Source organism: Arachis stenosperma, chromosome 2 (genome assembly GCF_014773155.1).
Source record: "Arachis stenosperma cultivar V10309 chromosome 2, arast.V10309.gnm1.PFL2, whole genome shotgun sequence".
Taxonomy (NCBI): domain Eukaryota; kingdom Viridiplantae; phylum Streptophyta; class Magnoliopsida; order Fabales; family Fabaceae; genus Arachis; species Arachis stenosperma.
The window spans coordinates 99266719-99294292 of NC_080378.1; the positions used below are offsets into that span (position 1 = coordinate 99266719).

General features: G+C 34.3%; 1 protein-coding gene across 2 annotated transcripts; it reads right to left on the bottom strand.

Annotated features, from left to right (window-relative positions):
- Positions 1-4893: 4893 nt before the first annotated feature.
- Positions 4894-6645, bottom strand: LOC130961788 (uncharacterized). 2 transcript variants are annotated; one of them, XM_057887798.1, is made up of 2 exons: positions 6186-6645; positions 4894-5340 (listed from the first exon to the last, which is right to left on the bottom strand). In XM_057887798.1, exons 1-2 carry the CDS (start codon positions 6526-6528, stop codon positions 4928-4930), a joined length of 756 nt encoding a protein of 251 aa, XP_057743781.1. In that variant the 5' UTR covers positions 6529-6645; the 3' UTR covers positions 4894-4927. The 2 variants fall into 2 exon arrangements, with proteins under 2 accessions (XP_057743781.1, XP_057743780.1); XM_057887797.1 differs by having other exon boundaries at positions 4894-5347; positions 6190-6643.
- Between the last annotated feature and the right edge of the window lie 20929 nt (positions 6646-27574).

Consider the following 27574-nt stretch of genomic DNA (forward strand, 5'->3'; position numbering starts at 1 on the left):
CATCAGCAAGACAGAAAGTATAAGTTAATGATTAATGCTCTAACATATTAAGATCATTATATGTCCCACTGAGGATATTGAAGGAATATATTGGTCCCCATTATTATCAATTACCGAGTCTTGCTTTTCTTTATATATATATAAATATAAATACAATTTGTTAATGCTCCATTACCACCGAATTAACCACAAAGTCAAAAAGTGTTTACGTAAACATGCCCACATGTGTTTTCCAATGGAGAAAATTCGGTGATAAAGAAAGCAAAAATTAAGGAAAATAAAGAGGCTCATGAGTCATGACTCAATGGCAGGTCAGCGGTTTTACACTAATCTCTCCACCAGCATAATCTGTTTTAATTATTATGATTATTATTGTTGTAGTTTAATTTCTTTCAATTAATACCAACGTGTTGATACACACTTCTATAATGTGAACAAGAAGTTGGGAGAATATAAAAGTACAATTAAGTGCTAGTAAATATAGCTACAATAACTCAAGGCTAAAATTTCATGAAAAATATCCTTAGTTATTGCTTTATTATTATTCTTAAAATATTTAGTTAATATGCATTTGAGAGTAGCTGATATAATGGAAGCTGTTATGGGCAACACCATAATATAATTGATGTAATATACCAATTTTTTCTTTTGAAGAAAAATAAAATGAAATGAGAAATGTTTTGATTACATTAGCCCAAAAGTTCTTGGTAAGAGGGCTTGCTATTATAACTTAAAAGATTGAAAGGCTCTCTTGATGATATTAATATAAAGTTTATAATTCTGGATTCCTTTGTTAATCTCTTTGATTGGGCCTTTTAATAGGGTCCTCACAAAAGAGACCACTAACACACTAAGCAGTCCCTTGATATAATCCAATTGTAGCAAGGTGGCTTTATTTATTCGTTTTTCCTTTTAAAAAAAACTAGGATGATACTCGCGCGATGCACGGAACGGTAAATTAATGATAGTATATAATAAATATTAAAAATTGTTATATTTTGTAGAATTAAATTAAATATGTATAAACTAAAATTAAATTTAAAAGGTGTTTTTTTTAAATAATTTATAGTACAAAAGATTTGGACGTTAGAGTTGTATAAAATGATATTTTTATTTAGTGGTTTGATTTTTGCCATTTGTTAGTTTATGGACTTAGTCTTCTTATATGGAGCTCATCCTCCTTTTTTTATTGGTTGTTGTTATAGTTGTTACTTTCTTCTTTCTGTCGTAGGTTCTTGTGAAGACATGTTCTTTATGAATTGTTGAGTTGTATGTACTTTTTTTAGTATGTTGTTTGTTCCATCTTTGCATGTATGTTCTTCTTTCAAAAATATGTCTTGAATTTGTATGATTTTCTTTTTTCTTAATCTCTTGATTTGTATGCAGTTTTCTAATGACATCTATAATAAAAAGAACAAAAATGTGTAGAATTTTTTTTGAATAAGTTATTTTTAATAAGAATAATTGAAATAGTATAAAATGAAATTACCTATCTTTGACCCACTCTCTGTCAGACAATGTTTCAAGTAATGCAAATTCAAATAGTGTTGGAGAATGTTCAAAATTGAATCTTTAATTTGGTTCACAACAGTTGTGTGTAAAAAGTTTACTTTCATTGTACCTTTAATTGGTCTATATAAATTATTTGCATCTTCTATTTTCAATTTTTTTTTTATAGTATAGACTTTTTCTTCTTGTAACAAATGTTTGAATTTGTTCATCATATTTTTCTTCAGAGTTACATGAAGATGTATTTCTTGCGGTGTTAGTAAATTATAGTTAATAATTAGTTAAAAAAAATTAATTACATTTTTTTAAGTTATTAGAAAAGGAACAATGAATAACATATTGAAAGAAGTATAATTTTAATGATATTAAAATACAATTATATATAAAGTATTATAAAATAATAATATAAAAAGTATAAAAAGTAAAAATAATTAAAGTATTTTTTCGTAAATTCAATTTAAAAATACAATAAATATGTTTATTTTGTACTTTTTTATTTAATATAATTATTTCTAAGCAAAGAAACCCCTCTTCATTTGTGGTGTTAATGTTTTTCATATATGAACCACACCAACTTTGATAAATAAATTGTCGATTTGTTTGGTGATATTATCCAAAGAATGATGCTCCATTGGATAAGTTTGAGATGTTGTGTAGTTCGAAAATAAATTTTTTGTGCTAAATTTAGTGATAAAAAACTTATATAAGTAGTTTAAATAGTATAGAATTTAAATATTTGTAACGTAAAATTTATTATAATTAATAATATTATTATGACCTTTATAATATGGATGTTTATTATATTTAATGAATTATTTATAGAAATTAATAAATTAATTATTAGGGTTAGAAATCAATATAATACATATAGGGATATAAATTCAATGTCTGTGTAAATTACAAATTTAGTTAGTCACTATTAATTTCTAATTATTGTCATTAGTAATTTTGCACTCTAATTTGTATATATTTCTATTACTTGTATATTTTTTGTATATTTTTTTATTTTGCTAATAATAGTTGATTTAGCAAAAATTGAGTGGTTAATTCTAAAATTTTACCAAATAAATAATGTTGTTGACATGATATTAATAAAAAAAAAAAATGTCTTAAAAAAAATGATGTGAGTAAACTTATCCATCTACTTTTATATATTAAAAATAGAAGTTTAATGCCTAATGGTGACTATTTGATGCTAACAACATTCAGAGATAAATGAGAAGAGAAAGGTTGCGTAGATTATAGTGAAAATTAATGCCAAAATTTAAAACTAATAACATAACAACATTCAAAAAGAGAATGTTATAAATAATTTAGACATGCTTTTAAATCCATGAATAATGCTATTTAACTAATTTTTTTCAGTCAATAACAACCAATTTTTTTTAATTATTATATTTATTTTAAATTTTAAATTTTAAATCATAAATTTTTAATCTTAAATTCTAAATTATAAATCTAAATACTAAAATTATCTGATATTGAGTGTTGACTAACTAAAAGTCAGTTTTTTTATATTTTCTTTAAATGCATACCTCAACAACATTTATAACCACATTTTTTTCCCTTTTTTTTAACATTGTAGTTAAAAAATATATTGTGATTATTCTTAGAATATTCATTAGATATGTTATAATAACATAAAAAATAATTTCATAGTATGGGGTGATTGCTAACCAACATTTTCATATATATATATATATATATATATATATATATATATTGGGGGAGCATCTCACTAGCTTAACCAACATGATATTAGTACAATCAAGACATCACGTTCTCTAATGATGGAAAGCTTTTCTTTAATCTTGAGTATAATCAAAGATTCATGAGAACTTCTTCTAAATGAGGTACTGATGTTTCTAGAATCTTGGATTGTTGCATGCCTTATTTTGCCATGTTTAGAAAAGGAAAGCAGCAGTTACATTTGCCTCTTTCCACAGAAAAAGCTAAGTTTCAATACAACAAAATAAATAGCTACTATCATTATACACTCCTTTAAGCAGCAACTGCTTTGAATTTCATACATTTATAGTAAATGTCATAAATTGCAAAGAGCAACCTTCACTATTGATAGTTATCCCATGCAAAATTGCAAAGAGCAATGTCAGGGATACTCACTTTGCAAAGTGAGTCTCTCAAACATTTTGCAATTGCACTTGAAATGGTTTACTTGAACTATATTCTTTTCAGTCTTGTTCCAAATCTGCACCTTATGAACGGGTTTCGAATTCGGCTTTTCAGAATGCTGCAACTTAAGATGCTGCTGTCAATGGACAGTGCAAATGTGGTAAGTTGAAGTAGAGTTTTAAGAGATGAGAAAAGAAGAGGGAAAGAATGCTTTCTCTGATTCATGAATTGAATGAAGTAGTACAAAACCATAAATGTAGATATAAATAGGAGAATAGTACTTTTGTTTATTGTAATCTTTGGAGTCAATGGACTCTCTTCCCTCTAAATTCTAATGTAATATGAGAATAGAAGTAATAGCCAAAGCTGTATAGGGAAGAGGGAGAAAAAAAGGCTTAGAATTTCTGGTAGAGAACTTGGATACAGAGGATAAACACATGCAAGGCCTTTATTTCAAAATTCCTGTCAAGTCATGTTTTCCACATCATTCTAGCAATGAATTTCTGGTAAAATTTCTTGCTGAGAAGTAATTTAGGTAGAACTTTTGTGTCAAAGCAAATAATATCTTGTATGGCATGAAGGGGCTTTTCTTCATTTTTTTGTGATAGATTAGTTGATGCAATTTGGATGAGATGATTTGGTATCATTAGTGTCATTACTTGTATATGGGGGTTCTAATTGGTGCTTTCTGGATCTATATAGGACAGTCTTTAATCTCTTATTTTTTTTTAATGTTCCTCTTATTGAGTGCATGCATCAGCGTCTGGAATTTGTCTGAAGCTTTTGGTGATAGCCAAAGAGACTCTCAGTTATTTGTGTTTTCTGCAATTTACTTTGTCTAGAGAATGTGGCTGTTGTCACCCCATGGCTCTAGTCGTCACGCCTTCGTCTTCATTGTCCTAGTTCTCCAAGTCCAACGCCGTGTTTGATAAGCAACGATTGATTTATCTCCATGTAACCTTAAGGTCATGAGTTCAAGTCGTAAAAACATTTATCAAGTTAGGCTTTCTACATTATATTTTTTGGGTGTGATCCTTTTCTAGAATCTGTGTTAACACGAAATGCTTGTGCACCGGGCTGTCCTTTGTACCAACATAAGTTTCTGAGAAATTCTGCAGCATCACATGCTAACTTAATCACCCAAATAATTTTGCAGTGATATCAAAGCAGAGGTATTTGATATTGTATCATGAATTGCCCTTTTACAATACCACTTTTCTCATAAAGGAGTGATAACATGTAGAGAAGAAATGATAATAAATGAACTACTTCATTTATTGATTTATTAGTCTTTGTTGTTGTCCTTGTTTTGTTCATTGATGAACAGAGAAAACAAAACCACAAGAATAGCTCCAAGAACTGCAACTTTTCTCCAATCAGTACCAATTGAATTAACTATTCCAAATGTGAGCAAGCCAATGAAGAAGAGGTAAACATTTTTCAATGTTTTGTTGCTACCACCATCTTTTTCTCTTGATAAGTCTTGCAATTCTATCCTTTTGACCTCGTCATCTTTGACTTTTGCTTTATCAGCAACAGGTTCCTTTTTCCCTCCAAGGCTTTTGAAGAATAGTCCTTCATTTTGGTCCCTCTCCATTTGATCTTCAAACTCAACTAGCTTGTTCTCATTCTCCTCAATCTCTAGCCTGTTAAGTTCATTGAGTTCCTCAAATTCTAGCATCTGGCTCTCTATGCTTGCTGTTATCTATTAATCAATATATATATATATATATATATATATATATATATATATATATATATATATATATATATATAGCACAATGGTCATTAGAACATACATAAGAGTCCTTTTTTTCTTTGGTGTCTAAAAAAATACACAAGAGTCTATTAGTAGAAGTTTTCTTTTGTAGAAATTTCTAATGACATATGATTTAAAAGAATATAGTAATACTTTACCATATTTTAAAATGATTTAAATAATTCAATTGCAAGATTTAATATTTTATAAAAAATAATTTGTTAGATTTTTTATTATGATATTTGATCAATATTCAATAGTAGTAATATTCAACAAGTAATCAGTAGTTACTACTTACTACACCCATTGATGAATACCCAATGATTAAGTAATTTTTATTTGAACATCTATTATAACAATTTAATTTTAATATATTGATACTAAAGAAATATTTTTAAATAACTTAATTCATCACTATTTAGTATTTTCTGGTTAGAAAAATAACAACTATTTAACCAACAGGCAAAAAAATTACTTACTTTTGTTGAGATTGTACTATAAAATTAAAGATAAATAATTAAAAATTCTAATTCATCCTCTAATTATTCTCTATTTTTTAAATCAAAATTCAATTCTTTTATGTTTTGACAAAAGTAACATATATATCAAATTTTATTCATTTAAATATTAAAATAATATTAGAAATATAAATTAGGACTACTAACCATTACTCAAAATTAAATTTTCATACTAAGATTATTTTAAATTCACAATATATATATAAATTAAATTCATCTAGAGGGGTATACATACATTGTTAAGAGAAAAGTTTGAGGCAATTAACCTACTCTGTCACTAGCTTCATCTAATCCTTTGAGAGCATCAGCACCAATCTTGTCAAACTCAGCTTTGGCTTCTTCACCGAATTGGGTCAAATATTCTGACTTCTCATCAAGATAACCCGTTAGACGAACCTTCTGAGCTTGAAGCATGGCTATTTGTGCTAGAAGCTCTTGGCTCTGAGCATTTCCTTCAGGTTGTTGTGGAGGCTGAGAAGAATCAGATTCATCATTATTGGATTTGGTGCAAAGGCATAGAACAGAAGAAGTTCTTGTGTTGTTGTGGAATCTTGTGTGGTTTGAATTCGTTGGAGTGAAGCATAGATGAATTGTTTTTAGGGTAATCATGTTTTTTTCATAAGAGGCAAAATATTGTGTGTTTGAAATGGGGAAACGGAATTGGAAGTGAGAGGGGGAAGCAGCAGAAACAAACTCTCAAGTGCTGTGTATGAATAGTAATAATAGTGTTTGAAGTTTGAACCTCATCCTCATGTTTTTCTTTTTTTTTTTTTCGCATTATCCGTTGTAAAAGAGAGAGAAAAGTTATTGGATAAGGATATTTAGTGATTCTAAGGAGCATCCTTGTTTAGTAAAGCGCACCGTACACCTTGCTAGAAATTGGTGTCATCTCTCATATCATATGTATTAAGAAATGTGGTAAGTTCTATAAATTTAGAAATCTTAAAAACAGTCTGGTAATGAAATAGGATCAAATTCGAATCCGTAATAGATTAAACTATTGAGTTATTAGGCCAGTAGTTCAATAGGTGGGTTATTGATTAAACTGTTTAATTTGGTATACAACAACAATAATAAAGTCTTATTCTATTAAGTGAAGACGACTACATAAATCAAATAATATTATTGAATTTTATTAAGTATTATGTCTAAAAAAATCGTTTATATATAAATTTTGTTTAACAATTTTATGGATGGTCTTTTTAGGTCTTTTATCCTTTATCCATCTTTTATCTCATCTACCATTTTGACTAGGTGCTATGTTGGTCTTCTTCTCACATGTCCAAACCACTTAAAACGCGATTCTACAATCTTTTCTACAATAGGTGTTACTCCAATTCTTTCTCTTATATCTTCGTTCCTTATTCTATCCAATCGCGTATGACCACTCATCTATCTCAACATCTTCATCTCTATCACAGTTAACTTATGTTCGTACTCTCCTTTGGCCGCTCAATACTCTGTACCATAAAGCATAGTCAGTTTGATAACAGTGCAATAGAATTTACATTTAAATTTTAAAGGCACTTTTTGTCACATATAAAACCATACGCAATCTACTATTTTGACCAATCTACTTGAAATATATATACTAAAATAAGTTTTAATGAACATTATTAATTATATGAAGATATAAAAATTAAAAAGAGTTAGTAAATATTTTCATTCTTAAATACTATTCATTATATATAATTTATAAAAAAATATTTTTTATTTCTAAAACTTGAACTTAAAGCATTTTAGTTAAATTATAGATAACTTGTTATTCTAACTAATTTTTTTATACACATTTAATAGTAAAAGACGGAATCAATTGGCACATTAGCGCCTAATGATACCTTAATATTTATAAGTTGAAACTAGAATTATGTATAAATACTAGAAAAATTAAATCTCTATATGAAAAGTATGTTTATATAAAATAATAGAAACTTAATTTACAATTTTTTTCTTTCTTTTTTTTTAAATAATTAAATTTATTATATATTTTTTAATTTAATTTTAATATAGTATTAGATGAAAGATTTTATACATCTATTTAATTATGTATTATAATTAAAATATTTTTTCATTACTATTTCCAAAAATAAAAAATATATTCTAAATTAGTAAATTAATCAATTTATTTTAAAATTTTATGTACAACATAGATACATATAATAGAACAAAAGATAAAAAATAAGTAATAAGGATGAATAAATCGAGAATAAAATAAAATATATAAAGTCATGAAGAGAATAGAATATTATATTAATACCTAAATTATAATTGTTTGAATTAAAATTTGCAATTGATAATATCAAAAAGAGAAACAATGAAATTGAAAGATACATAGAATCATAGAGAGCTATATAACAAAAAAAATAGAGAGAATTTGAAATTTACCTTTTGATGAAAAGAAGATGACCACTAGACAAAGAATAGAAAAAGAAGGTTAAAAATATTAAAAAAATAATAAAAGGGTTTAAGGGAATAAAGGAGTGACAGCACAAGAACTAAATTTAAATAGGTTAAATAATAGTCAAAATGATACAAAAATAAAAAAATAAATTTGAGATTTTGGCCAATTGAATTTAATTTATTTGTAGTGGGGTCATTTAAAATTTAAAATGGGGGTATATTATATATATATCTATTTTAAAAAAAAATTAAAAACATTGTGGGGGCAAATGCCCCCTCATTGTTGTTACTGGGTCCGTCCCTGAATCTCTCTATTATCCTGTATGATGAACAAAAATACTTAAAATTTTTAATTTTTTGTATGATTATAATGTTTTCTCCAATTTTCACCTCTCCCTTCAGCGGCCGAATTTATATTCCATATATTCTGTCTTGTTACGGCTTATATGCAGACCATACACTTCTAGAACTTATCTCTATAAATCTAACTTCTTATTTAGGTCTTTCCTTAACTCTCTCAAAAGGATGATATCATCGGCAAAAAGCATATATCATGGCATAGGCTTTTAGATATGCCCTGTAAGTATTTTCAAGATTAATGTGAAAATGTATGAATTTAAGGATGATCTCTGGTATAATCTTATACTAATAAAAAATTCTTCTGTCACACCATCTTGAGTCTTCACACTAGTTGTAGCCTATCATACATATTTTTAATTGCACGAATATATGCGATCCTTACTCTCTTCCTTACAAAAATCTTCCACAATATCTTCCTTGGCATCCTATTGTACGCTTTTTTCAAATTAGTAAACACTATATGTAGATCCTTTTTATTACTACGATACTTCTCCATCATCTTTCTTAACAGGTATGTAGTTTCAGTGGTGGATCTGTCTAACATAAAATCAAATTGGTTCTCTGTTACTTGTGTCTCTTATCTCAACTTCCGTTATACCACTGTTTTCCATAACTTTATCGTATGGCTCATGAGCTTGATTTCTATATAGTTTCTACAACTATGTATATCTTTTTATTTTTGTAGATAGGTACTAAGGTGTTCTTTCTCCATTCATCTGACATCTTCTTTGACCTTAAAATCACATTAAAAAATTTGGTTAACCAACGGATGCCTTTTTCTCCAAGGCCCTTCCAAACTTTAATTGGAATATTATCGGGTCCTACTGTCATGCTATTTTTCATCCGTTTTAGAGCATTTTTTACTTCAAAGTCTCAAATTCTTCGATAGTAGTCAAAATTTTGATCTTCTTTCCTCGTGTATAACCGACCAAGGCTTGGAAGAATCTTCTGTCCTTCATTAAATAACTCGTAGAAATAGTTTTTTTTTTTTATCTTTCATTGATCTTCTCATTTTGAGGCAAAATCTTTTCGTCTTTATCTTTTATGCACTTAACTTGATCCAAGTCTCTCGTTCTTCTTTTACAGCTCTTTGCGATTTTATATATACCTTTTTCTCCTTTCTTCGTGCATAAAGATTGGTAGAGACCCTCATATCCTCTTCTTCTTGCTTCACTTACAGCCACTTTTGTCTTTTTCTTAGCCGCCTTATATTTTTCTCAATTATCTGTATTATCACACAAAGACTACTCTTTAAAACACTCATTTTTTACCTTTATCTTTTTTTATACATTCACATTCTACTACCAGAACTCCTTATCTTTTGGTTCTATCTCTCTAGATTCAACAAAATCGTTTAATCTGATATAAGTAAATAAATATATAAAATTATAATAAAATAAAAAATTAAATAATACAAAACAGATATAATATTATTATTAAATGATAAAATTAATATTTCAGGTCACTTAAATTTAACTTGATTAAATTATATATAAATTATAATATAATCTAAGATTTCATATAATATATATTATGTGCAAATATAACAAAAAATATATATATTTTAGTGTCCATCAATGTGTTTACAATATATAAAAAATTTAATTATTCTGTTTTTCTTTATAATTTTATCAAATTTATAATTAAATTTTGTATTTTTTAAATTGAGTCTTACAGTGTTTTTAATTTTATAATTAAATAATTTTTAGGGATAAGTATTGTTTTGATCCCTAACATTCAGGGTCGGAATTAAATTCGTCCCCAACATTATTTTTTATTTAAAATCATCCCCAACGTTTTAAAACGATATTAAAATCGTCTTTTTTAATAATTTTTTTTCTAAATAACAAAAATACCCCTTTTTTTTACCAGTTCACTATTCTTCTTCCATCATTAACAAAATGCAAAACTACAAATCCTTCTTCTTCCTTCTTCTTCCATTAACAAAATTTAAAATTACAAATCCTTAAATACAATTAACAACAACAACAACAATTCCAAATCCTTAGAAAATTAGGGGTTGTGATAAACATTAAATTCTTCAAATCCAACAACAATAACCACAAATTCAGAATTAAAAAAAAAACAAAAAGAATGAAAAAACAACAGCATCAAGCAATTCAGATCTTCTTCTTCTTCTTCTTCTTCAAATTCTCAAATCCAACAACAACAATCACAGATTCAGAATTAAAAAAAATAAAAAAGAATGAAAAAAGCAATAGCATCAAGTAATTCAGATCTTCATCTTCTTCTTCTTTAAATCCTTCAAATCCAACAACAATAATCATAGATTCAGAATTAAAAACAAAAAACAAAAAAGAATGAAAAAAGTAACAGCATCAAGCAATTCAGGTCTTCTTCAAATTCCTCAAATCCAACAACAATAACCACATTCAAAAAGGTTTGTGATGATTTTGAAAATTAGGTTTTGTGATGAATTTGAAAATTAGGGATTCTGATAAATAAGAACAGGAATTAGGAACTTAAATCTTAACTTACCTATGATAACAGTGACGGTGGAGATGCGTGGTGGTGGTGGTAGTAAATCTGGATAGCGGAGATTAGGGAGGAAAGAGAAAGGGAGGCGTGGCGGTGATGTTGGAAACGCGAGCAACACAACCACCACCACCACCACCACCACCTCCCCGACGACGACAAGAAACCAGAGGCGAGGGCGAGGTCCAGGTGCGGTGGGGCAACGCAAGGCGAGGCTAGGGCAAGGCGCGGTGAAGCAAGGGCGAGGGAAAAGTCGAGGCGCGGCGAGGCGAGGTTGAGGGGGAGCGTGTCGACGTCGGCGACGGAGAGACTTTTTTTTCTCTCCTTCTCTCTCTCTCTGAGTCTTTACTTGCTTCTTTCTTTCTTCTCTGAAGAATGAGACTGAGAAGAAATGAAGAACGAAGAAGCAAGGTTGCTTCTCTCTCTGTCTTATGATATAAGGGTAAAATCGTCCAAACTCCCAAATAAAACGTTGGGGACGATTTTAAATCTAAAATAATGTTGGGAACGAATTTGATTCCGACCTTAAATGTTAGGGACTAAAACAATACTTATCCCTAATTTTATGTCAAAAACATTAAAATTAATAGAATATTTCTTCTAAAAAATATGTGGTTAAAAATCTACATTAGTTGACACTTTTTAATTTTAAAATGGAGTTAAGAATCATGTAATGAAGTGTTATTAGAGAATTTGATATTCAACATCTCATTGTGATGACAACTAAAAGTAAATCAAATAGTCTGAGTTGGCACGCAAGTAATCGAACATTCTGATTTAAGTACATAAATTGAATGGTTCGATTTGTGCATCCCAGTCTATATGAGTGTCTCCCATGCAGCGGATTGCACTTCACTCTTCCTCTCTATTACCACATATGCACTCGCTTTCTCACATCCCTTTCAACGAGCCACACCTCTCACACTCACTCTCACTCTAAAAGTTAAATACCCTTTTTAAAACTCAGAAGAAGTGATCTCCTTTCTTGCAGTCAAAAGTTAATAATGTTTAAGAGATTCAGAATAAAAGATATTGATCATTTTGAGCTTTACATTATTAATTATTTCAGTCATTTTAATTATGTAAATAATTATTTTTAATTTTTTAATTTAATAAAAATAATAGTGATTATATTATAGATTAATGTTTATAATAATTAAATGATAATTGGCATATTGTATTTATATAGATCTTTATGTATTACTGAATTTAGTTAATGTTGTTGACATGATAAAGATTTATACAGTAAAAAATATATATTTGGTGTATTTAATAATAATTATTAAAATGATATTTTAGATATATTTTAAATTTTATTAATTATTTTTGGAAACTAAATATAATTGTAAATTTTTTTAAAAATAGATTTAGCGTATTTTGAGTAATTAATAAGTTGATTGTTAATATAATTATATTAGTTATGTGTTAGTAAAAGTTAGATATTTTAAATTTTATTAATTAATTATTGTTCGTTACTTGTATATAATTAATATATTTATTATAATTAAGTTTTAAATTTGTTGGATATATATAATTAATGGTTTTAAGTAATTAATAAACTAATTATTACAATAATAATATTAGTTATATTAGTCTTGTACGTATTAATGAAATTAGATATTTGTATATAATTAATATATTTATTATATATTTTTTTAAATTTTTGAATATATAATTAATTATTTTAAGTCATTAATTATTATTATAATTGTCATAGTCCGAACCAAGTCATGACTGGCGCTCAAGGGACAAGTCTCTCAGCAAGCCAATCGACTAAGTCTTTAGAAAAACGGACAGAGTCTTCTCTATTCTTAGAGTCTTACCAACATGAATATTATCTTCCTATATCAATAATAAACATTCATTTCCAAATATAACAATAACAATATATTCCAATCATATCTACAATCAAACATATCAAAAGTCACATCATATATATTAAGTTGATAACTTAGGCTAGATGACCATAGGATAGGTTGAAATGCATGATTGTGTTAAATGTATAGTATCCTTGATGATGATTGTTGATTTGGGTTGAGTATGAATTTTGTTAATTGATGTGGTGGTGAGAATGTAATGATGCATGATGATTTTAATGATGAATGATGAGGATGATGGGAATGAATATATATGTGATGAATTATTGATGAACTTGTTGGTTTAATTGAGAAGTTCATGTATGAGATTGTTTAAAATTTAGGTATGATTGGTTATGGTAGGATGTGGGGCTGTTTTTCAGTGATATGATATGTTTTGGTGTTGATTATGAGTATAGAAAATTGGTTTTGAATGGTAAATTGATGAAAATAGAGGTTAGAGCATTTTTTTTCTAAAAAATCTGATTTTTGTCCAAATTTTGGCGAGCCATAACTCGGCTTTCGGACTCTTAAATAGTTTCAAATTTATTTCATATGAAAATTGGATCCCTGAAGTTTACGCTGTTCAAAAAATGGATGAAAATATTTTAAAACGAAAAAGTTACGTGTGTACGCATGATCTTTCAATAATGCACGCTGATGCGGACGTGTGGCCTACGCGTACGCATGATCTCTGTTTCAGCAAACATGAAATTTGTGTTTTAAAGCTTAATTTCGAACCTTTAAATCTCTATTTTTACTCTTTTAGCCCCTAGATCTTAGTGATATATCTAGTAATAAGATAAAGCTAGGAAAAGGTGGTAGTTTTGGGGTGAAGTAAGATTTGAAATGATGAATTATGTATGTAAATGAAATGATTATGAATAAATGTAAAGAGGTAATAATGACGAAATTGAGAATGAATGGACATGATGATGGTATGGATGTGTTGGATGTGGGGAAGGCAGTAGGGCGCTAATCCCTCGATTCATTTCTCCCGTATTCCTTATAATTGTGTTTTGTGGGATGTGAGAAAGGTGATAGGGCACTAATCCCCCGACGTATTTTCTCACATTCTTTCTCTCTCTGTCTGCAAGGTGATAAGGTACTAATCTCTCAACCGGTATGGCATGGCCTCACTAGGAGAAAGTGGTAGGGCACTAATCCCCCGATTTATTTTCCCTAGTGAAAGCCTTCAGGAGAAGGTGGTAGGACACTAATCCCCCGATTTTATGCCTCCTGGAGATACGCAGTCAAGAGACGGTATCCGAGTTAGCTACCGGGTGTTGCGGGTTCTGCAATTAACCAACACGTGAGCTCACGGACAGTAGGATAGACATTCATCATATGTATTTGTATGATTTTGTTTGATTGTGCATTAATTGAGTTTGCCTAAGTGATTATTATGCGTACTTGCTAAATTGCTACCTGCTGTATCTGTATTCTATGTGTACTTGCTTTGCCTGTTTGTTTGTCTCTGTGGTTCTACCGGAATTTGGAAAATTGGAGACAAGTGGGGACTTGAAGGTTTTGATTAGAGTTTTGGTTAAGTTTAGGAAGCATTAGAGAACCACCATGTTTATGGTTTCAGTTTTAAATCTTTAAGTTTTATAATCTGAGTGTTGGAGTTCTAGAATTGCCTCTGTCTTTTTCGAGACCTTATATCTTATGTATGTGGCACCATTACCATGCTGAGAACTCCCGGTTCTCATCCCATACAATATTTGTGATTTTTCAGATGCAGGTCTGGTGGCACCTTACTAAATCATTCTCGGAGCTTTCGAAAGCAAAGATTCTTTTGTACTTTTGGGACTTTAGTTTGGTTGTGATGTGTATATATATATATATGCTATGTCCGGTTTTAACTTCGCGAATCGAGTCAAAAACTTTTCTATCTGTATCTTGGACTTTATACTTTCATGCTTACTTTACTTTTATCCGGCTTCGTTACGTCTATCGCTTACAAGAATGATGCGCTTTTTTATTTAACGCTTTACTTTAAAACTTTCTTTCAAAGGCTCTGGTGCACGAAATTGCAATAACACTTTTGCAATCCCGCACAACTAACCAGCAAGTGCACTGGGTCGTCCAAGTAATACCTTGCGTGAGCAAGGGTCGATCCCACGGAGATTGTCGGCTTGAAGCAAGCTATGGTTATTTTGTAAATCTTAGTCAGGATATCAGAAATTATCAGGATTGATTGTAAAAAGCAAAAGAACATGTAATGGTTACTTGTACTGCAGTAATGGAGAATGGGTTGAGGTTTGGAGATGCTCCATCTTCCGAATCTCTGCTTTCCTACTGTCCTCTTCATCAAACACGCATGTCTCCTTCCATGGCAAGCTCGTGTAGGGTCTCACTGTTGTCAGCAGCTACCTCCCATCCGCGCAGTGAAAGCTAATGCAAAGCACTCTGTCACAGCGCCGCCAATCACCGGTTTGGTTCCCTCCCCTACCGGAATAGAATCACTCTTTTGCGTCTGTCACTAACGCCCAGTAGGTTACAGGTTTGAAGCACATCACAGTCATTCAATCATTGAATCCTACTCAGAATACCACAGACAAGGTTTAGACCTTCCGGATTCTCTTGAATGCTGCCATCAGGTCCTGCCTATACCACGAAGATTCCGATTAAAGAACCCAAGAGATAACTACTCAATCTAAGATAGAACAGAGGTGCTTGTCAGGCACGTGTTCATGGTTGAGAATGATGATGATTGTCACGGATCATCACATTCATCCGGATTAAGAACAAGTGTTATCTTAGAACGGAAGCAAGCATGATTGAATAAGAAACAGTAGTAATTGCATTAATCCATCAAGACACAGCAGAGCTCCTCACCCCCAACCATGGGGTTTAGAGGCTCATACTGTGGAAAGAACGTCTATGAAATGTTATGAGGTCATAAGGTTCTGATTACAATGTCAAAAGGTCCTATAAGTAGTAAACTAGTATCCTAAGGTTTACAGAAATGAGTAAATGACAGAAAAATCCACTTCCGGGCCCACTTGGTGTGTGCTTGGGCTGAGCATTGAAGCTTTTATGTGTAGAGACGTTTTCTGGAGTTAAACGCCAGTTCTCATGCCAGTTTGGGCGTTTAACTCCAACTTTTAATCCAGTTCCGGCGTTTAACGCTGGAATTTCTGAGGCCGGATTGCTACGCGGGTTTGGGCCATCAAATCTTGGACAAAGTATGGACTATTATATATTGCTGGAAAGCCCAGGATGTCTACTTTCCAACGCCGTTGAGAGCGCGCCAATTGGGCTTCTGTAGCTCCAGAAAATCCACTTCGAGTGCAGGGAGGTCAGAATCCAACAGCATCTGCAGTCCTTTTCAGTCTCTGGATCAGATTTTTGCTCAGGACCCTCAATTTCAGTCAGAAAATACCTGAAATCACAGAAAAACACACAAACTCATAGTAAAGTCCAGAAAAGTGAATTTTAATTAAAAACTAATAAAAATATACTAAAAACTAACTAAAAGATACTAAAAACATACTAAAAACAATGCCAAAAAGCATACAAATTATCCGCTCATCACAACACCAAACTTAAATTGTTGCTTGTCCCCAAGCAACTGAAAATCAAAATAGGATAAAAAGAAGAGAATATACTATAGATTCCAAAATATCAAAGAAACACAGCTCCAATTAGATGAGCGGGACTAGTAGCTTTTTGCCTCCGAACAGTTTTGGCATCTCACTCTATCCTTTGAAGTTCAGAATGATTGGCATCTATAAGAACTCAGAACTCAGATAGTGTTATTGATTCTCTTAGTGAAGTACATTGATTCTTGAACATAGCCAGTGTATGAGTCTTGGCTGTGGCCCAAAGCACTCTGTCTTCCAGTATTACCACCGGATACATACATGCCACAGACACATAATTGGGTGAACCTTTTTAGATTGTGACTCAGCTTTGCTAAAGTCCCCAATTAGAGGTGTCCAGGGTTCTTAAGCACACTCTTGTTGCTTTGGATCACAACTCTATTTCCTTCTCTTTTTTTTCGAAAAATTTTTTTTTTTTTTTTCACTGCTTTTCTTGCTTCAAGAATCAATTTGATGATTTTTCAGATCCTCAATAACAGTTCTCTTTCTCCTCATTCTTTCAAGAGCCAACAATTTTAACATTCTTAAAACAACAAATTCAAAAGACATATGCACTGTTCAAGCATTCATTCAGAAAACAAAAAGTATTGCCACCACATCAAACTAATTCAACTAGTTTCAGAGATAAATTTCGGAATCCTGTACTTCTTGTTCTTTTGTGATTAAAGCATTTTTCTTTTAAGAGAGGTGATGGATTCATAGGACATTCATAGCTTTAAAGCATAAACTTTATTAATTTTATTAATTAAGAACAAGACTCAATTATAGATATAAGATGAGACTAAAAATAAAGGAAAGAGATAAAAAAAAACGAAAAACAGAGGCCTCTAATGATAGAGGTTTCACAGAGTTAGGACTCAACAACCTTGATTTTGAGAAGTGGATGCTCCCCCTGCTTGAGAGGAGAGCTTTTGGCGTTTCAGTTCCTTGATATCACGCCCCTGCTTCTCTTGTTCTTTCAGCAATTTGCAGATCATGCAGTTCTGATTCTGCTGTTCTTCCTTCAGTTGCTCCATAGTCTCTTGCAGCTTGTTGATGGATGCTTCTAGGCTGGCCCAGTAGCCAATTTCAGGGAATTCAGGGAGGAACTCACGCGCCCTCCTTTTGATGGAGTTGTCTTGCACTTGTCCTTCCATTGACTTCTTGGTGATTGGGTGTTCAATGGGTATGAACTCATCTACTCCCATCTTTACCCCAGCCTCTTTACAGAGCAAGGAGATCAAGCTTGGGTAAGCCAGCTTGGCTTCAGTGGAATTCTTGTTTGCAATTGTGTAGATCTCACAAGCAATCACATGATGCACCTCCACTGCTTTTCCAAGCATAATACAGTGAATCATCACTGCTCTCTTGATGGTGACCTCAGAACGGTTGCTAGTGGGCAATATGGAACGCCCAATAAAGTCTAGCCAACCTCTTGCAATTGGCTTGAGGTCTCCCCTCTTGAGTTGGTTTGGGACACCCTTAGAATTGGTTATCCACTTAGTTCCAGGGAGGCATATGTCCTCTAGAACTTGATCCAACCCCTTATCTACTCTCACCATCCTCCTATTGAAGGAATCAGGATCATCTTGTAGTTGAGGTAACTTGAAGATTTCTCTTATTTTGTCCAGATGGAAGTACATAACTTTCCCTCTGACCATGGTTCTGTGGGTAGGAAAAGCGGTTCCAGTCATTCTTTGCTTATCTGTGAGCCACAGATTTGAGTAGAATTCCTGAACCATGTTCCTTCCAACCTTTGTCTCAGGATTGGTCAGAACTTCCCAACCTCTGTTTCGAATTTGCTCTTGGATCTCCGGATATTCATCTTCTTTCAGATCAAATTTAACTTCCGGGATCACTGACCTCAGTCCCATTATTTTGTGATAATGGTCCTCATGTTCTTTGGTTAAGAACTTCTCTTCATTCCAAAGATTCTTTGGATTGGTCTCTTTCCTTCCTCTTGAGTTGGTTTGTTTTCCCTTGGGAGCCATGATATTGATGAATCTTGGCTTAGTGATCATGGAAAAGCACACCAAACTTAGAGGTTTTGCTTGTCCTCAAGCAAAAAGAAAAGAAATAAGAGAAGAGAGAGAGAGAGGGAGAGAAAATTCGAATGGTGTGAGGAAGGAGGGGTGAGGAACGTTCATTTATAGAGTGGGGGGAGGAGAATTTCGAAAACAAAAGAGAGATTTGAAAGGAAATTTGAAAAGATATGAAAGATTTTGAGAAAAGGGTGAGTTTTTGAAGAAGATTTGGGATTATTTTGAAATAGATTTGAAAAATTGTTTTGATTTTTGAAGATTTGAAAGTGAATGATGAATGATTGAAGTGTGATTTTGTAGAAAAGTATGGGTGAGAAAAGGAAAGTTTGAGAAAATCTGAGTTGAAAACAAAAATGTGGTCCCCCCACCAAGCTGGCGTTAAACGCCCAGAATGGCACCCATTCTGGCGTTTAACGCCCATTTGTTGCCCCTTTTGGGCGTTTAACGCCCAGCCAGGTACCCTGGCTGGCGTTAAACGCCAGAAAACCTTCCTCACTGGGCGTTTTTCTGAACGCCCAGTGATGCTGCACACCTGGCGTTAAACGCCCAGAATGGTGCCCATTCTGGCGTTTAACGCCCAGAATGGTACCATTACTGGCGTTAAACGCCCAGAATGGTGCCCATTCTGGCGTTTAACGCCCAAAATGCCCCTTACTGGCGTTTTTTCGCCAGTAAGCTCATTTTCTCTGCTTTTTGAGCTGAATCCTTCTGTAACTCTGTGAATTCCTTCATTTTTGATACTTGCCTCTGTAAGAACTAATCGTACAACTTCCTAATGACTGGGTTGCCTCCCAGCAAGCGCTTCTTTACTGTCTTTAGCTGGACTTTCACTGAGAATCACTCAAGTCTCAGTTTTGAGCATTCCTGCTCAAAATTTCCTTCAAGATAGTGTTTGATCCTCTGTCCATTAACAATGAACTTACTGTCAGAATCAATATCCTGAAGCTCAACATACCCATATGGTGACACTTTTGTAATCACATATGGACCCCTCCACCGGGATTTGAGTTTTCCTGGAAACAGTCTGAGCCTAGAGTTGAAGAGCAGAACTTTTTGTCCTGGTTCAAAGACTCTGGTTGACAATCTCTTGTCATGCCACTTCTTTGCCTTTTCCTTATAGATCTTAGCATTTTCAAAGGCATTGAGTCTGAACTCCTCTAGCTCATTTAGCTGGAGCAGTCTTTTCTCACCAGCTAACTGTGCATCCATGTTTAGGAATCTGGTTGCCCAGTAGGCTTTATGTTCCAGTTCCACAGGCAAATGACAGGCCTTTCCATACACCAATTGGTATGGGGAGGTCCCTATAGGAGTCTTGAATGCTGTTCTGTATGCCCACAGAGCATCATCCAAGCTCTTTGCCCAATCCTTTCTTCGGGACATCACAGTCCGTTCCAGGATTCTTTTTAGCTCTCTGTTAGAGACTTCAGCTTGCCCATTTGTCTGTGGATGATACGGAGTTGCCACTTTATGGCTGATTCCATATCTAACCATAGCAGAGTATAGCTGTTTATTGCAGAAATGAGTACCCCCATCACTGATTAGTACTCTAGGGACGCCAAACCTGCTGAAAATGTTTTTCTGGAGGAATTTCAGCACGGTTTTGGTATCATTAGTGGGTGTAGCAATTGCTTCTACCCACTTAGATACATAGTCCACTGCCACCAGAATGTAAGTGTTTGAGTATGATGGTGGGAATGGCCCCATGAAGTCAATTCCCCATACATCAAACAGCTCTATCTCTAATATCCCTTGTTGAGGCATGGCATATCCGTGAGGCAGGTTACCAGCTCTTTGGCAACTGTCACAGTTACGCACAAACTCTCGGGAATCTTTATAGAGAGTAGGCCAGTAGAAGCCGCACTGGAGAACTTTAGTGGCTGTTCGCTCACTTCCAAAGTGTCCTCCATACTGTGATCCATGGCAGTGCCATAGGATCCTTCGTGCTTCCTCTCTGGGTATACACCTGCGGATCACTCCGTCAGCACATCTCTTAAAGAGATATGGTTCATCCCAAAGGTAGTACTTGGCATCTGAAATTAGTTTCTTTCTTTGCACATGACTGTACTCCTTGGGTATGAACCTCACAGCTTTATAATTTGCAATGTCTGCAAACCATGGAGCTTCCTGGATGGCAAAGAGTTGCTCATCTGGGAAAGTCTCAGAGATCTCAGTAGAAGGGAGGGACGCCCCAGCTACTGGCTCTATTCTGGACAGATGATCTGCCACTTGGTTCTCTGTCCCTTTTCTGTCTCTTATTTCTATATCAAACTCTTGCAGAAGCAACACCCATCTGATAAGCCTGGGTTTTGAATCCTGCTTTGTGAGTAAGTATTTAAGAGCAGCATGGTCAGTGTACACAATCACCTTTGATCCCACTAAGTATGATCTAAACTTGTCAATGGCATAGACCACTGCAAGTAATTCTTTTTCTGTGGTTGTGTAATTCTTCTGTGCATCATTTAGAACACGGCTGGCATAATAAATGACATGCAGAAGTTTGTTATGCCTCTGTCCCAACACTGCACCAATGGCATGATCACTGGCATCACACATTAATTCAAATGGTAATGCCCAATCTGGTGCAGAGATGACTGGTGCTGTGACCAGCTTAGCTTTCAGGGTCTCAAATGCCTGCAGACACTGTGTGTCAAACACAAATGGTGTGTCAGCAGCTAACAGGTTACTCAGAGGTTTAGCAATTTTCGAAAAATCCTTGATAAACCTTCTGTAGAATCCTGCATGCCCCAGAAAGCTTCTGATTGCCTTAACATTGGCAGGTGGTGGTAATTTTTCAATTACTTCCACCTTTGCCTTATCCACCTCTATTCCCCTGCTTGAAATTTTGTGCCCAAGGACAATTCCTTCAGTCACCATAAAGTGACATTTCTCCCAGTTTAAAACCAGGTTGGTCTCTTGGCATCTTTTCAGGACAAGTGATAGGTGGTTAAGACAGGAGCTAAATGAGTCTCCATATACTGAAAAGTCATCCATGAAGCAGTAATAATCATGGCCAGCTAGTCTTTCTAGCATTTGGTCTATGAATGGTAAAGGAAAATGATCCTTTCTGGTGGCTGTATTGAGCCTTCTGTAGTCAATACACATGCGCCACCCTGTGACTGTCCTTGTAGGAACCAGTTCATTTTTTTCATTATGAACCACTGTCATGCCTCCCTTTTTGGGAACAACTTGGACAGGGCTCACCCAGGGGCTATCAGAAATAGGATAAATAATCCCAGCCTCCAGTAATTTAGTGACCTCTTTCTGCACCACCTCCTTCATGGCAGGATTTAGCCTCCTCTGTGGTTGAACCACTGGTTTGGCATTATCCTCCAACAGGATCTTGTGCATGCATCTGGCTGGGCTAATGCCCTTGAGATCACTTATGGACCACCCAAGAGCTGTCTTGTGTGTCCTTAGCACTTTAATCAGTGCTTCCTCTTCCTGTGAATTTAAAGCAGAGCTTATAATCACTGGAAAAGTATCACCCTCTCCCAGAAATGCATATTTCAGGGATGGTGGTAATGGCTTGAGTTCAGGCTTAGGAGGCTTATCTTCCTCCTGAGGAATTTTCGAAAATTCCATTGCCTCCTCTGGCGCTTCCTGATCAGTTTGAGCATCCTTGAGGATGTTCTCAAGTTCTGATTCTAGGCTTTCAGCCATATTGATCTCTTCTACCAGAGAGTCAATAATGTCAGCGCCCATGCAGTCCTCTGGTGTGTCTGGATGCTGCATAGCTTTTACAGCATTCAACTTGAACTCATCCTCATTGACTCTCAAGGTTACTTCCCCCTTTTGTACATCAATGAGAGTTCGTCCAGTTGCTAGGAAAGGTCTTCCTAGAATGAGAGTTGCATTTTTATGCTCCTCCATTTCCAGCACCACAAAGTCAGTTGGAAAGGCAAACGGCCCAACCTTGACAATCATGTCCTCTATTATGCCTGATGGGTGTTTAATGGAGCCATCAGCAAGTTGGAGGCATATCCTGGTTGGTTTGACTTCTCCAATCAACCCAAGCTTTCTGATAGTGGATGCAGGTATTAAGTTAATACTTGCTCCAAGATCACATAAGGCTACCTTGGTGTAAGTGCCTTCCAATGTGCATGGTATCAGAAAGCTTCCAGGATCTTGAAGCTTTTCTGGTAAGCTTTTTAGAATGACTGCACTGCATTCTTCAGTGAGAAATACTTTTTCAGTTTCTCTCCAATCCTTCTTATGACTTAAGATCTCTTTCATGAACTTAGCATAAGAGGGTATTTGCTCAAGTGCCTCTGCAAAAGGAATCTTTATTTCAAGAGTCCTTAAATAGTCTGCAAAGCGGGCAAATTGCTTATCCTGTTCCGCTTTGCGGAGTTTCTGAGGATAAGGCATCTTGGCTTGATATTCTTCAACCTTAGATGCTGCAGGTTTATTCCTTACAGAAGTGGTTGAAGAAGCCTTGTTAGAGGGATTACTGTCAGCACTCTCAGGTGTCTGATTCTCCTGGGGCGTTTGAACGCCAGGAGTGGATGAAGTTTGGGCGTTAAACGCCAACTTCTCCCCCTTTTCTGGCGTTTGAACGCCAGAACTGGGCAGGGAATGGGCGTTTAACGCCAGCTTTCCTCCCTGTTCTGGCGTTTGAACGCCAATATTGGGCAAGGAATGGGCGTTTAACGCCAATTTTCCTCCCCTTTCTGGCGTTTGAACGCCAATAATATTCCTCTCTGGGCTCTTACTGTCCTCAGAGGGATTTTGAACAGTGGCTTGGTCATCCTCTGTCAACTGTTCCTTAATTGACTTCTTGCTCTTTTGAGCAGTGGCATTCAGTGTTTTCCCACTCCTCAGTTGAACTGCTTGACATTCTTCTGTTATTTGTTTAGATATTTGCTGTTTTGCTTGATTCAACTGCAGTTCTATGCTCTTGTTAGCAACCTTAGTATCATGGAGCATTTCTTTAAATTCTGCTAACTGTTCAGTCATCAGGAGTAGTTGTTGATTAAGCTCATTCATCTGTTCTTGAGGATCAGGATCAGTGACCACTGCCATGACCTCTTCTTGTGGAACGAATTCCTTGCTAGAATATAAGTATTGGTTTCTAGCAACAATGTCTATAAGCTCTTGAGCTTCTTCAATTGTCTTCCTCATGTGTATAGATCCACCAGCTGAGTGATCTAAAGACATCTGAGCTTTTTCTGTGAGCCCATAGTAGAAAATGTCTAACTGTACCCACTCTGAAAACATTTCAGAGGGACATTTTCTTAGCATACCTCTATACCTCTCCCAGGCATTATAAAGGGATTCATTATCCTCTTGTTTAAAGCCTTGGATGTCCAGCCTTAGCTGTGTCATCCTTTTTGGAGGGTAAAAATGATTCAGGAATTTTTCTGATAACTGTTTCCATGTCTTTATGCTTGCTGTAGGTTGGTTATTTAACCACCTTTTTGCTTGATCTTTTACAGCAAATGGAAACAGTAACAGTCTGTAGACATCCTGATCTACCTCTTTATCATGTATTGTGTCAGCAAGTTGTAAGAACTGTGCCAGAAACTCAGTAGGTTCTTCCTCTGGAAGACCGGAATACTGGCAATTTTGCTGCACTATGATAATGAGTTGAGGGTTTAGCTCAAAGCTGCTTGCTTTGATGGGAGGTACACAGATGCTACTCCCATATGCAGCTGTACTGGGGTTGGCATAGGACCCCAGAGTCCTTCTGGACTGATTAATTCCACTTAAGTCCATAATAGACAAAAGGGAAATGAGAATAATTGCAAAGAGATGAATTTTGTTTATTTTTTTATTATTATTATTTTTTTTTGAAATAACCGAAAAATTAAAATAAAATAAAATAAAACAAAAGGAAAATAAAATAAAATTCGAAAATTAAGAATAGAATAAGATCAAAGCAAATTGGGAACTGAATCAATTAGTAAAGAAAAAGATTTTGAAAACAGCAATTAAGAAGATATGATTGAAAAATTTTTTTGAAAAAGATTTGATTCTTAAAAAGAGGAAAGAGAAAAACACAAAAAGACACCAAACTTAAAATTTTAGAAAATCAAACACTAATTTTTTCGAAAATTTTAAAGGAAAAACACAAAGAGGACACCAAACTTAGAACTTTTATGAATCAAAAAGGGCTAAGAACATGCAAGAACGAAAATTTTAAAAGAAAAACAAACGCATGCAATTGACACCAAACTTAGAATATGAAACTAGACTCAACTAAAAAGACTCTAAACCAACAAAAATAAAAAAAAATCCTAATCTAAGCAACAAAATAAACTGTCAGTTGTCCAAACTCGAACAATCCCCGGCAACGGCGCCAAAAACTTGGTGCACGAAATTGCAATAACACTTTTGCAATCCCGCACAACTAACCAGCAAGTGCACTGGGTCGTCCAAGTAATACCTTGCGTGAGCAAGGGTCGATCCCACGGAGATTGTCGGCTTGAAGCAAGCTATGGTTATTTTGTAAATCTTAGTCAGGATATCAGAAATTATCAGGATTGATTGTAAAAAGCAAAAGAACATGTAATGGTTACTTGTACTGCAGTAATGGAGAATGGGTTGAGGTTTGGAGATGCTCCGTCTTCCGAATCTCTGCTTTCCTACTGTCCTCTTCATCAAACACGCATGTCTCCTTCCATGGCAAGCTCGTGTAGGGTCTCACTGTTGTCAGCAGCTACCTCCCATCCGCGCAGTGAAAGCTAATGCAAAGCACTCTGTCACAGCGCCGCCAATCACCGGTTTGGTTCCCTCCCCTACCGGAATAGAATCACTCTTTTGCGTCTGTCACTAACGCCCAGTAGGTTACAGGTTTGAAGCACATCACAGTCATTCAATCATTGAATCCTACTCAGAATACCACAGACAAGGTTTAGACCTTCCGGATTCTCTTGAATGCTGCCATCAGGTCCTGCCTATACCACGAAGATTCCGATTAAAGAACCCAAGAGATAACTACTCAATCTAAGATAGAACAGAGGTGCTTGTCAGGCACGTGTTCATGGTTGAGAATGATGATGATTGTCACGGATCATCACATTCATCCGGATTAAGAACAAGTGTTATCTTAGAACGGAAGCAAGCATGATTGAATAAGAAACAGTAGTAATTGCATTAATCCATCAAGACACAGCAGAGCTCCTCACCCCCAACCATGGGGTTTAGAGGCTCATACTGTGGAAAGAACGTCTATGAAATGTTATGAGGTCATAAGGTTCTGATTACAATGTCAAAAGGTCCTATAAGTAGTAAACTAGTATCCTAAGGTTTACAGAAATGAGTAAATGACAGAAAAATCCACTTCCGGGCCCACTTGGTGTGTGCTTGGGCTGAGCATTGAAGCTTTTATGTGTAGAGACGTTTTCTGGAGTTAAACGCCAGTTCTCATGCCAGTTTGGGCGTTTAACTCCAACTTTTAATCCAGTTCCGGCGTTTAACGCTGGAATTTCTGAGGCCGGATTGCTACGCGGGTTTGGGCCATCAAATCTTGGACAAAGTATGGACTATTATATATTGCTGGAAAGCCCAGGATGTCTACTTTCCAACGCCGTTGAGAGCGCGCCAATTGGGCTTCTGTAGCTCCAGAAAATCCACTTCGAGTGCAGGGAGGTCAGAATCCAACAGCATCTGCAGTCCTTTTCAGTCTCTGGATCAGATTTTTGCTCAGGACCCTCAATTTCAGTCAGAAAATACCTGAAATCACAGAAAAACACACAAACTCATAGTAAAGTCCAGAAAAGTGAATTTTAATTAAAAACTAATAAAAATATACTAAAAACTAACTAAAAGATACTAAAAACATACTAAAAACAATGCCAAAAAGCATACAAATTATCCGCTCATCAGGCTCCTAGATCAACTTTCTTTTCAACTATATTATGTATATTTATATTTTATTTTTTTGAGATTGTAGCACCTCGCCACTTCTGTTTTACATCCTAGGTGTAAAGTTTTGTGTGGTAGGGTGTTACAATAAAAATTAGAGATATAACTAATTATTAAGTCAAAGAGTTACCTTGAAACCTCAATAATAATCGAAACTCAAAAGTTGAATACTTTCCTCACTTTTTAAGTTGAAACTCCATGATTTAGGGTTGTGATAAATAAAATTTGAATGAATAAAATAGAGTAGAGAAGGAGAAGGAAGTAAAATAAAAGAAGTGAGTTTAATGATAGTGTGTGATTACAAGAAGAAGAGACGAGAAGATGGAAAGGATGAGAGAAATGAGAGGGATAAGAAAGGAGAAGGGTGAGGCTGAGAAAGTGAGGGGAAATGGGCAGGGTTCGGGAGCCTTCCTGAAGGAAATAAGAGGGATTAATGGGGTCACGTGCTTTTCACGTGCCCTTCCTCCCTTTTTTTCCAGTTATAACATTCTCCCCCTTAAGAAATTCGGTCTCCGAATTTCGAACTCATATACTATGATAAGTGTAATAGTTACCTTCAGAGTTAAATAGATATGGGTATTTATTGTGCATGGCATGTAACACCCTACCATACAGAGTCTTATGCTTAAGTCATAATTCAGAGATGGCAAGGTATTACGACCTCTAAAGTAAAAATTTAGTATGTATAGTAGTTTGAATAATGTTTATAACTAGGAGCCTTTGCAGAAAAAGGGGGTAAACAAAAATCGCAACTCAAAAGCGCAACACTCCGGTCAATAACGTAACGAATAAGGATAAACCAGCGCGAGATTATATATATACAACTGAGTGTCAAAAACAGGAATATCAAGACTCAAAATCTGGCTGCGAAGATAACCGGTCCGAGCATAGCAATATATACATATGATAAAATAAGGAAAACCCCAAAGGAAACCCAAAGGGACACAAATACATAAGATCTATTCTCCAAAATCTCCCATAAGAGGAGTCATCATAGTTTGTATTATTTAATGGAGATAAAAGTATCTAAGCAAAACATATAGACTAA

Excerpts from the sequence above, each read along its gene's own strand:
- LOC130961788 (XM_057887797.1), bottom strand. The coding sequence starts at position 6,528 with ATGATTACCCTAAAAACAATTCATCTATGCTTCACTCCAACGAATTCA. Across the intron at positions 5,348-6,189 it reads TAGATGAAGCTAGTGACAGA|ATAACAGCAAGCATAGAGAG; the intron begins GTAGGTTAATTG and ends ATTGATTAATAG.